Source organism: Sorex araneus, chromosome 3, assembly GCF_027595985.1.
Source record: "Sorex araneus isolate mSorAra2 chromosome 3, mSorAra2.pri, whole genome shotgun sequence".
Classification (NCBI taxonomy): domain Eukaryota; kingdom Metazoa; phylum Chordata; class Mammalia; order Eulipotyphla; family Soricidae; genus Sorex; species Sorex araneus.
In genome coordinates, this window is record NC_073304.1 from 85,546,085 (window position 1) to 85,558,230 (window position 12,146).

General features: G+C 45.9%; 1 protein-coding gene across 3 annotated transcripts in view; it reads left to right on the forward strand.

Annotated features, from left to right (window-relative positions):
* The window catches only part of EIF2AK4 (eukaryotic translation initiation factor 2 alpha kinase 4), a 102,196-nt gene that overhangs the window by 12,407 nt on the left and 77,643 nt on the right, over window positions 1-12,146 (forward strand). For all 3 annotated transcript variants that reach the window (XR_008629295.1, XM_004609562.2, XM_055132441.1), the window contains exons 3-6: window positions 1,586-1,688; window positions 5,519-5,671; window positions 8,596-8,676; window positions 10,847-10,995. Coding sequence is in view for 2 of the 3 variants with exons in the window: in XM_004609562.2 (XP_004609619.2) it covers window positions 1,586-1,688; window positions 5,519-5,671; window positions 8,596-8,676; window positions 10,847-10,995 (486 nt within the window). In the remaining variant the exon portion in view is untranslated. The remainder of the gene's footprint in view (window positions 1-1,585; window positions 1,689-5,518; window positions 5,672-8,595; window positions 8,677-10,846; window positions 10,996-12,146) is intronic.

The following is a 12,146-nucleotide window of genomic DNA, read 5'->3' on the forward strand; positions in this document are numbered from 1 at the left end:
CTTTAAGACTCTATGGCATGTTGTGCTTTTTCTCATAAAATAAGTTTCTTTGCCTAATTCTTTATAAACTCAGGATATGAGAACTCGAGACTGAGCCATGGATGACTGTTGAAGGCCCCTCTATGCTGGTTTTAATTTTTTTATTATTTATTTTTATTTATTTTGTTTTGTTTAATTGAATGACTGTGAGATACATAGTTACAAGGCTGTTAATAGTCAGGTTTCAGTCATATAGTTTTTCAACATCTATCTCTCCAGAGTGTAGGTTTCCCACCATCAGTATTCCCAGTTTCACTCCCACCACACCCCTACACCCCCATCCTGCCTCTATGGCAGGCACTTTCCTTCGTTTTCTCTCTCTCCCCTTTTGGGCATTATGATTTGCAATACAGACACAGAGAGGTTATCATGTGTGTTCCTTTACATATTTTCAGCACACAGTTATCCAGAGTGACCATTTCCAACTCTCTTTGTCATAGTGGTCCTTTCTCTATTCCTAGTGTCTTCTCGAGACCCCAGCACTTGAGGCAGGCTTCCAACTGTGGACCAATTCTCCTGGTCCTTGTTTCTACTGTCCTTGGGTGTCAGCCTCATGTGATGTTATTCTATACTCCAAAATGAGTGTAGTCATTCTATGAGGGTGACATGTGAGAGGCACAGCAAGTGCTTTAACCCTTTAGAATCCGCCCATCTCCGGACTCTACACTTTTTAGATAGAGAATATTCACTTGTAGTTGAGCTCGATCAGAAAAGAGGAGTATGATTCAGCATCCTTAGACCAGCATATTTGCCAAGCATATAACTGGGCCTGTAGTGAGTGGGTGGGTGTGCCTTTCTTTCTCATTCACAGCCCGGGTGTGTGGGATACAGTGTGATGTGGGATACTCGCTGGAGAGCTGCCTCATCTTGCCTGTTTTTTTGTTTTTTTTTTTTTGTTTTGCTTGATGCTTAGAGTACCAGAACTTACACAGAGCATTTGCACTCTTGCCGAGCTATCAGTGGGTTTGTTGTTGTTGAAGTATAAGCCAAGGTCATGTATTATCATTCACAGAATTGGTGGCAATTGGGGCACACCCAGTGGTGCTCAGGGTTTACTTCTGACTCTGTGCTCAAGGATTGCTGCTGCCAGCGCAGCGCTCGGGGGCCCATAAGTGGCGCCGGGGATTGAGCCTGGATCAGCTGTAGGCAAAGCAAGCAGCCTAACCCTTATACTATCTTTGGAGTGGGTTTTTTGGTTTGTGTTTTTTTAGGCGATAGCAGTTGATGTTGGTACATTCTAATCAGATTGTAGACCTGAAATCAGAAATGGGGAGATGGGAGGTACTAGATGGAGTGATAGTCAGTCTGGTCACCTGGTAAAGCCATTGGCCAATCCACCTCACCCCACAGACTGAGATGACCTACTCCGGTGCCATGACAACAGAGGAACTGAGGTATAGCTGAAATGCTGTTGAAGGTATAGAAAGATTTGCAGATGGGGCCTGAATGAAATCCTCAGGCCCAATGTCTGAGGCTTAGCAAAGGCAAACTATACTTTGTGGTGTAATTTACCTTTTTGTGTATTTTTTGGTTTTTCCTTCCTCAGGGTCCCCGAAATAGAGTTAAAGAATGCCAAAGGTCTGTCCAATGAAAGTGTTAATTTGTTAAAATCTCGCCTAGAAGAAGTGGCCGAAAAACATTGTGGAGAGGTAAGATTGATTTTGTGGCGATTAAGATAGTCAAAAATCTCATGTTTGAGGCTGGAGGAAAGATAATAGACTGGAAAGGCACTTGCCCTGCACACAGCCAACCAGGGTTCAATCCTGGGTCTCCCATATGGCTTCCTGAGGTGCAACACCCTCCCCACACACACCACCACCACCACCACCAGCACTACCACCATCACCACCACCATCACATACACCACACAGAGTGATCCCTGAGCTCAGAGCCAGGACGAAGCCCGGAATCCAATCAGTTGTGACCCACCCACCCACAAATATTATGGGGCCAGAGCATCTATACAGCAAGTAGGGCATTTGCCTTACATGTTGCCAACCAGGTACGATCCCCTGCACCCCATACGGATCCCTGAACCTACCAAAAGTGTTCCCTGAATGCAGAGCCAGAATTAAATCCTGAGCACCTCTGGGTGTGGCCTCCAAACAAAAACAAATAAATGGAAAAAAAAATTTTTAATATGTATATATAAAAACACATCTATCACCTACCTTTCCTTGGGCACAAAGGCTTTTCCATTACACCTCAAATCTAATTTTTTTTAAAGTACAGTGCCAGGGATCAGGCCTGTTGGATACTCGGCCTGATCATATGATAATATGCATATGCTTTTTATATGCAAGGAAGGTACCCTATCACTGAGCCACATCCTGACCCCTTCAAGTCTCATTTTCTGCTAAACTGTTGAGTCTTTTTTCCTGTTTGTTTGTTTTTAATTTTGGTTGTTGTTTTGGGGTTATTCCAAGCCCAGCGCTTGGAGGCCACTCCCTGTGGTGTTCAAGGTACCATGTAGTAACGGGGCTTGAAGCAGGGTCCCGAGGATGCAGAGCCTGAGATCCAGACCCCCATCATATCCCCGTCTCTTGCTTATATTGAATATGTTATTTCTTAGTGAAACATACAAAAGGGAACATTACTATTGATGTTGTTTTAAGTTACAGAATTTGTCATTATGAATGAAAAAACTGTAGGGTGTTCTAGGTGGTGGCATTCATGTGCCGTCTTTGGGACCTGCCTGTTCACATCTGAGCATCACCATCTGATCTTGACTCTGGAACCTTTAAGTTGGAAAATGTCTTCAGACAAGCAAATTTTGGTTTTGGGAGGTTGTTTTGTTTTGGTTTTGATGGAGGGGTCCACTCCTGACGATGCTCAGGGGTTACACCTGACGCTACACTCAGAAATTACTCCCGGCGGGCTCAGGGGACCATATGGGATGCTGGGGATCAAACCCAGGTTGACCGTATGCAAGGCAAGCCCTTTACCCTCTGTACTATCTCTCCAGCCCTATGACAAGCAATTTTTTTTGTTTTTGTTTTTTTTTTGCTTTTTTGGGTCACACCTGGCGATGCACAGGGGTTACTCCTAGCTCTGCACTCAGGAATTATCCCTGGCGGTGCTCAGGGGACCATATGGGATGCTGGGATTTGAACCCGGGTCGACCGCGTGCAAGGCAAACGCCCTACCCGCTGTGCTATCTCTCCAGCCCATGACAAGCAATTTTTAAACAGACTTTTCACCACCTCTACCCTTTCTTCATTAAAATGTTTTCTTTCTTGTTAATTAGCCACACATTTTGTTCATTTCACGTTTCCTCTATATCTGTGCATCTACACTCACTGCAGTATTAATTCTTCCTGAATCCTCTGCATCAGAGTCTCTTGAGTGGCATAACTCTCTTAGGAGGGCAGGACTCAGTGACTTTACAGGGCAGAACATTACTGCATTTTTCTTTTCCTTTCCTTTGTGTTGGACTGGAGTGATAGCACAGCGTGTAGGGCATTTGCCTTGCACACAGTCAACCCGGGTTTGATTCTTCCGTCCCTCTCGGAGAGCCCGGCAAGCTACCGAGAGTATCCCGCCCGCATAGCAGAGCTTGGCAAGCTACCTGTGGTGTATTCGATATGCCAAAAACAGTAACAAGTCTCACTGGTGCCCGCTCGAGCAAACAGATGAACAACGGGAAGACAGTGCTACAGTGCATACTTTTTGTGTTTCATTTGTTTATGGACCTCACCTGGTGGTGGTCAGGACTTACTCCTGGCTCTGAACTCAGGGATCACTCCTGGAGATGCTCAGGGACCTTTTGGGGTGCTGGGAATCAAATCTGAGTTGACCACATGCAGCGCAAACACCCTACCCACTTTGGCATCTCCAGTCCTCCATTTTTAATATTTGTGTGTGGTGGTACTTGGGTCAGACCTAGTGCTTAGGAGCACTCATCAGGACCCCACCCAGCAGTGCTCGGGCCGTCTGGTAGCCCAGACTTCACTCATGCAGTGCATGTGCTCTACCCCTTAAACAACATCCCTCAGCCCTATTTTTAATTTTTTTGAAGAGTTTCTGTACTGTTTTTCTATGGTAACAGCATGAATGTATATCCCCAGCAGCAGTACACCAGAGTTCCGTTTTTTGCCATGTTCTCATCAGCAGAAGTTGTTTCTTATCTTTATGGCAAAAGCCATTCAAAGGCATGTGATGCCTCATTGTGCTTTTGAGTTGCTTTTCTCTGAGCTTAGTGATGTCTGTCTTTATGGCCATCTCTATCTTTTTTGGAAAAAAATATTCAGATCTACCTTTTTAAGATAAAATTATTGGGCGTTTTGTTTTGTGTCGTTTTGTTTTGTGTCATTCCGTTGTTTAGGTGTATGAGTTCTTTATATGTTTTGAACATAAGCTCCTTTTATCATGTAAATAATTTGTAAATTGAAGACTTCAGCAAGCAGTACAGCCTGCAGTGTAACTAAAGGCAAATGTATGAATTCCTCCTTACAACAGTTAGGGGTTTTTTGATTTGTGAGAAACAACCTACTGATTCATTAACCCAGGTACAATTTATGCCACCTGAGAGTAGAAGAATGTGATACTCAAAAGGAAAGCTTGATTTTTTTTTCTGGTACTACCTATGAATACTTCCCTAAGTGGAAATGAAACTGCTCTAAGTATTGATTTGATCAGCCTCCTACTAGCCCATTACTAGAAAAGAGATAATGAGATCTCTAACTATTTGCCCATGTACCCCTAGTAGGATATTTCCAAGATATTATACCAACAGATAAAAACTCCTCTATTGGGGCTGACGCGATAGCACAGCGGGTAGGGCATTTGCCTTGCACGAGGCAACCAGGGTTCGATTCCCAGCATTCCATCTGGTCCCCTGAGCACTGCCAGGAGTAATTCCTGAGTGCATGAGCCAGGAGTAACCCCTGTGCATCGCCAGGTGTGACCCAAAAAGCCTCCTCTATTAGCAAGAATGATCCTTTGTTCAACTGTCATTTTGTACACAAGTTATCTCCTTGGAAAGCTAGCTTTTACTTTCATGCAGCCTTAAAAATTTTATCAGTTCGGGGCTGGACGATAGCACAGTGGGTAGGGTGTTTGCCTTGCACGCGGTTGACCCGGGTTCGATTCTCAGCATCCCATATGTCCCCTGAGCACCTCAAGGAGTAATTCCTGAGTGCATGAGCCAGGAGTGACTTCTGTGCATCACCTGGTGTGACCCAAAAAGCAAAAAAAAAAAAATTTTATCAGTTCATTGTACCAAAAATATCAGAAAGTTGGATAGAACTACAAAGGGCAAGTGTAGCTTTTGGTCTAGCGAGGTCGAGATTGGTCTTGAGAGCCACATGCACAGGATGACTGCTGTCAAGCCGTTTCCTGCTACAACTGCATTGGGCACCTGACTCAGAACCTGGGGGGAGAAAGCATCATCACTGGCCCCCCCGCAGGCTTTCCTCTCGTCCTGCTGGTGACTTCCCGGACGCGGCCATTTGTGGATGGTTTTTGCCTCCCTCTGCAGGTGATGATATTTGAGCTGGCCTACCACGTGCAGACGTTCCTCAGCGAGCATAACAAGCCCCCTCCCAAGTCCTTCCACGAGGAAATGCTGGAGCGGCGGGCGCAGGAGGAGCAGCGGAGGCGGCTGGAGGCCCAGCGGAGAGAAGAGGAGGAGGTGAGCCCTTCCGTCACCGCGGGCACACGTGGCCCTCCTTGCATCCTGACCCTTTGTGAGGCGGGCTCTGGTGGTGCAGGTGCTGAGAGTCCCTCAGCGTGTTTTTATCGAGATCACGCTCCTCGTTCGTCTCAGCTGTACTCAGGTCTCTGCGGTTTCTGCTGGGTCTTTGATAAAGGAAATGCAGATTCTTGTGAGAGGAAGCCCTGAGAGAGGGAAATACTCTGAGCACGACCCTGCAACCAACCCAGGGCAGCCCCTGGGGCTGGGAAGAATCTCTTTTCTTCTTTAAAAAAATTTAAAAAAAAATTTTTTTTTTACTATATCGCCGTGAGACACATGGTTACATAATTGTTCGTTATTGGGGTTTAGTCATACAGGTTATCATGTATATCCCTTTACCTGCTTTCACCACTCAGTTCTTGTCCAGAAACAAGAATGGGGGTTGTCACAAGGAGCGATCATTTCCCACTGTCATTGTCATGGTGGTCCTCTTCTCTGACCTACCAGTTGGAAGCTTGGAAAGACTTTCTTGCACCAGGCGTCTCGTGTCTTCCTGCGTTTGTGAACCTGTGCGGGAATTTCTAGGTCTCTCCCCTCTGTGGGGCCAGTATGGCAGGTCCAGCTGAGACACAAAACCAGAGATGGAAATATTTTATGTTCACTAACCAGTAGTGTTTTGTTTATCTTTGATCTTTTAGCATAAGAATGTATTCTCCTAGGGCTGAAGAGTAGCTCAGCAGTTGAGTACTTACTGGGTTCCTTGCATATGTGAGACTCCAGGCTCAATCCCCATCCTTGTTTCCACTCCCTCCATAAAGGTGATTATGAGAATATACACTTCTGAATTATTTTTTAAATGTATGGAGGAGTAGGAGAGAGGAGGGAACCCTCCAGTGGCTCTGGCCCCCCCCCCCCCCCGGTGCATCTGTGCAGGCCTGGGCTAAGGGGGGTATGGAGGTACTGGGGATCACGCTCAGAGCTTTGCACATGCCAGGCATGTGCTCCTACCCTTTCAGCTGTCTCCCCAGCTTAACGTATATATTTTAATTTCATTTTTCTTATGGTGCTTGGTATTGAACCCAGAGCTTCATATGTACAAAACAAGTGCTCTACCACTGAGCTATGTCCCTGGTCCCTTAGTTATATTGTTGTTACTTCATTTTTGTTTTGTTTGTTTGTTTGTTTGTTTTTGGCCATATCTGGTGATGCTCAGAGGTTACTCCTGGCTCTGCACTCAGGAATTACTCCTGGTGGTACTCAGAGGACCAGATGGGATGCCAGGGATTGAACCCAGGTCAGCCACCTGCAAGGCAAATGCCTCAAATGCCCTATCCGCTACACTATCTCTTCTTCCCCTATTGTTACTTCTCCTATATACTAAGTCTGGTGCACAAATTACTCATTTTGTCAATTCGTGTGGGTTTTTTTTTTTTTTCCCAGAGTCTCTGCCATATTCTGAATTGTTCTATCTCTTCAATGTTTGACTATCTGAAAAGTCAAGCTCTAACCTCTGTCCCTTTGTCTTCCATTGTTTTTTCTCATTCTAACCCATTTATTCTTATCAATGAATTGTAAATTGCTCTCTCAAAATCAAGCAAACAGGTGGGAAAGGGGGGTTATACCCGAGATATTGGTGGTGGGGAATGTGCACTGGTGGAGGGATGGGTGTTTGATCATTGTGAGATTGTAACCCAAACATGAAAGCTTATAACTATCTCGCAGTGATTCAATAAAATATAAAAAAAAAAAAATCAAGCAAACAAACCCTCTTGGGTTTTGACTGAAATTGCACCAGAACTTACATTTTCATTTAGTAAGTGCGACACCAAGAGAATGGTCAGACTTCCCACCAGGAATGTTTTTCCAGTTTTGTTTTGGGGCCACACTTGGTGGTGCTCGGGGCCTCCATCCGGCTCTGTACTCAAGGATCATGCCTGGCAGGGTCCAGGGGGCCATATAGGGTTCCAGAGATCAGTCCAGGCCACCCATGTGCAAGGCTAGAGCCTTACATGCTGCACAATCTCTTCAGTCCTCCAGTTTTTACATGTGTTTGTTCTGGGGGCCTCTGAGCAGTGTTTGGGAGCTCCCAGGAGTGGCACCAACCAGGTAGGATAGTTCAGTGCTAGAGCCTGATCAGTTCTGTATAGACCCTGCGGTGCTAGGGATGGAGCCCGGGTCCTCCTGTACCCCGTCCACTATGCTATCTCCCAGCCCCTTTGTGAAAACCATAAACCATTTTTTCTTTCCTGAAAAAGCTTCTTTCATTTGCTTCCTGTAAATTTTATTATTTGTTACCATTACTGCTAGACCTTTGTTTTTCCTGCTTTTCTTAGTTTCTTACTCTAGATTCTATTTGCCTTTTTTTCCATTTTATTTTGTTCGTTGTGTTCTTGCATTAACACTGTCTCTGCGGTTCCTTTTTTTTTTCCAACCACTTAGAAATAAACTACTACCTAAATCAGAACCATTTGAGCAAGAGATATCCGTCGACAAGTAGAGGAGATCAAAGTACTTCTAAAAGTGATAATGCAGATTTGGAGATTGCAGCTGTAGGCCAGAGGGCCGTGGGCTGGGGTGAACCGAGGCCGGTTCAGCAGCACATGTCACAGACACACGGCTAAGTGCTGGGGAGGAGCAAGCTGCCAGCCATGGGGAGAATTCCCCCTGGAAGCAAGAGGAGTGAGAGGGAGGGGGCGCACCAGCAGCGCACTCTTGGACTGGATTTAAATGGGAATGAGGCCTCAGAGCTCCAGGCAAAACTGACGTAACTGGGCCTTCTGTTTCCTCTGTCTTTGGGAGACGTCTTAGGAAGGCTGGGCTGTCTGAGTTGCTGAAATTCTTAGAGGTTTCCGTTATTCTGACTTGACTTGTTGTACGGGGATCAGAGGCTGGCATTTGATGGGGGCTGTGATTCATTTCAGCAACGTGAAATCCTTCATGAGATTGAGAGACGGAAAGAAGAGATCAAAGAAGAGAAAAAGAGGAAAGAAATGGCCAAGCAGGTACTGTAAACAAGTGTGCCGTAATAAAATAGTTGCGGACCATAAAGTTTTTTTATTACTGAAAATATATTCCCTCCTGCATTACTGTCAGTACTGAAGCATTACAAATTCCCCCCAAATCTCATTCACTGTGCAGCTTAGATTCCCCCAGATAGGAAGCGAAGTTTAGAATTGTGTATTACCTGATGATTAAGCTTATGTGACCACAATCATTTATCAAGTGAATAAATACCTTGAGGGCTTGGATCATTAACCCAAACCAAATTTTTTTTTTTTTTGGCAAGCGTGGGAGGTGGGTCGAGGCTACACCCAGCTGTGATTCAGGCTTACTCCTGACTCTTTGCTCAGGGATCACTCCTGACAGTGCTCAGGGGACCTTATGTTGTGCCTGGAATTGAACTGGAGTTGGCGGCCTGCAAGGCAAGCGCCCCACCCTCTGCACTATCTCTCCAGCCCCTGTAGTTCTTTCTTCCCCTTTCCCTTCCCCTTCGTCATTGTTGTGAAGCCCAGGACTGCGTGCTTGCTGAAGGCTGCCCACTTCAGCTGAAGTGCACTTTGGTTATGGTGCAGTGTCAGTCTTGTCACACCAGTGAGCCCTGGGCTTCCAGGAGACCACTCAGCATGTGGGCGGGTTCTGGGGATCCAAACCCTGGCACATGCCTGTAAGGCAGGTGCTCTGCTACTGAGCCACATGCCTGAACCCCTGGAACCCTAACACTTAGGGGGGGAAAAAAAAGACTATTTGTTCCTATTAGGAGTGAATGGAAAGAAAACATATGGGTCCGTGCATTTCACTCAGTGATGGGAATGGATAAACAAGAGAGTATTTTTTTTTAAGGTTGTTGTAATATTTTATTCTGAGTCCAGCTCAGTCGGGGTGGGGGGAGGAAGTTATATATGTTTTGAAAGATGCAGAGAGAATGTTCCTCTTTCTCACTCATGGATTGGTGGCACCTTAGGGAACTGATGGGACATCACAGGAAGTGGCACTAGCATATAAATAAGCAGCACCTGGCTGCAAGTTTGACCTTTCTACCTCCCAGCTTTGTCACCTTGGCAGGTGTCACTGGCTGTGACACTTCTACCACCCAGCTTTGTCACCTTGGCAGGTGACACTGACACTGGCTGTGACACTTCTCTCTCTCTCTCTCTTTCTCTCTCTTTCTCTCTCTCCCTCCCTCCCTCCCTCCCTCCCTCCTCAGAGTCTGTCCTCCTGTGTGCGAATGGGAGGGACATGAGTCCCCTGAATAATCCTCGGTCATCCAGTCTGTGTCCTCTCAACCTCTCTGCTCTTTCTTCCCCCACCCCCTCTGCTTTCCTTGCTCTCTGTGTCTGTCCTCTCTCTCTCTCTCTCTCTCTCTCTCTCTCTCTCTCTCTCTCTCTCTCTCTCTCTCTCTCTCTAAAGCCACTTCCTTCTGCTTATCTCCTTGTGCTCTTCGCACTTTGCACACCTATTCTGTGATCTTTCTTAGGGGCCACACCCCAGCAATGGGTGGTCCACTGGTCACAGCCTGATGATTCAGTGCTCAATCCCAGTGAGACAGTGACGCTTGGGGCCCCTGGCCACACCTGGCTGGGACTGGGGTGGGGTGGCGGCCCATGTGGTACCAGGATTGAACTCAGGGCCTCATACAAGGGTCTCATACTCTAGACCCTTGAGATCTGATTTCGGTCCCTATTCCAATAATTTAAGCATTCTCATGGATAGAATTCATGTTATCTTAGAACTATAACATGGCCTTCAGTTCTTGGACAGCTACATATTTGAGTATTTTTTTTAAAGTGGTGTTCAACTTTGGACTAGAGCAATAGCACAGCGGATAGGGCGTTTGCCTTGCACTCGGCTGACGAGTTTGATTTTGATTCCTCTGTCCCTCTCGGAGAGCCGGCAAGCTACCGAGAATATCCTGCCCACATGGCAGAGCCTGTCAAGCTACCCATGGCGGTATTCGATATGCCAAAAACAGTAACAAGTCTCACGATGGAGACGTTACTGGTGCCCGCTTGAGCAAATCGATGAACAACGGGATGGCAGTGCTACAGTGGTGTTCAACTTTATTTCATTTGTAAGTCTCTCATTAAAGTAATATTTTCCCTTTGTACTGAATTTATAGTTCATAATCACCTTTCACTTGTGACTTACATCTAAATTCAGTTTTCCTTTTTCTAGGAACGTTTGGAAATTGCTAGTTTGTCAAACCTAGATCACACCTGTCGGAGAGATCTGGGGGCACACAAGCTCGCTGCCAGTCTGCATGGGGGCTCCCCTGACCTGGCAGGAAATGGCAAACATCGGACCAGCTCCTCAGGAAGGGCGCGGTAAGCTGCTGGTGTTTCTGAGCTGGAGGAAAGAGAGGTGGAGAAGAATTAAAATGATTTAGAGGGCTGGTAAGATAATGCAGCAGGTTGGGCACTGGCTTAGCCGGCAGCTGGCACCAGTGGATCAAAAAAAACCTAAGTAAATAATGTGTAGTAAAACTTAATGGCACTACAGGGCTGGAGGAATAGCACAGCAGGTAGGGCGTTTGCCTTGCATGTGGCCGACCCGGGTTCGATTCCCAGCATCCCATATGGTCCCCCAGGCACGCCAGGAGTAACCCCTGAGCATCACTGGGTGTGACCCAAAAAGCAAAAAACAAACAAACAAACAAAAAAACCTTAATGGCACTTTCAGGCAAGAGTATTAACTAAGTCTGTAGAAGTAAACCTATTCACAGTGTAAAACATTGTTTTCATGTTTGAACACACTCCACGTATCTTAAAACTAGTTTTATAATTCATCCTTCTTTACAATATAGCCTAGAACTCCTTAATTCTTGTCTCTTGTGATATGTGATCTCACATTTTCTTTTCTGATTTTTGGGCTGCACCTGGTGGAGGTCACTCCTGGTGGTGCGGGGAACCATGTGATGGTGGGAACAGAACCCAGGGTCTTATACATGCAAGGCAATACCATACCAGTGACTGCACCCCAGGCCCCAAGACAGTCCTCCTTCTACATCCTTTTTCTTCCTTACCATCTGTTGGTCTAGGCTGTCAAAGGAAATTAAGTATTTGATTTTATTCTTTGAGTTAGTAAAAACAGCACAAATGATCTCCTCATTGGACATTTTATGAACCGACAGTAATTGAAAGCAATAGCATGTAGAGTCTTACACCTTCATTCACTCATTCGACGCCTTAATGAGCACTTACTAAGTTCCCAACATCATGCTTAGTCCTGGGGGTTCCGTAGAAAGATCAAGAAGGATTCTGTTTCATGGGCCTTGTTTCCTAGTTGAAGGAGACTGTCCAGAGGCAAACAAGAAATTGTCAGATAATGTTTGGTACACAATAGAGAAAGTAGCCTGGGGCCTGGGGATGGGACTTGCATGTGTGAAGCCCTACGTTCTTTAGGTGAGAAAACAGAGTCCCCATGTTGCACCTAAGGCAGCTCTTGCCCCCCTGAGTTGTTCCAGTCTTTTCCACTT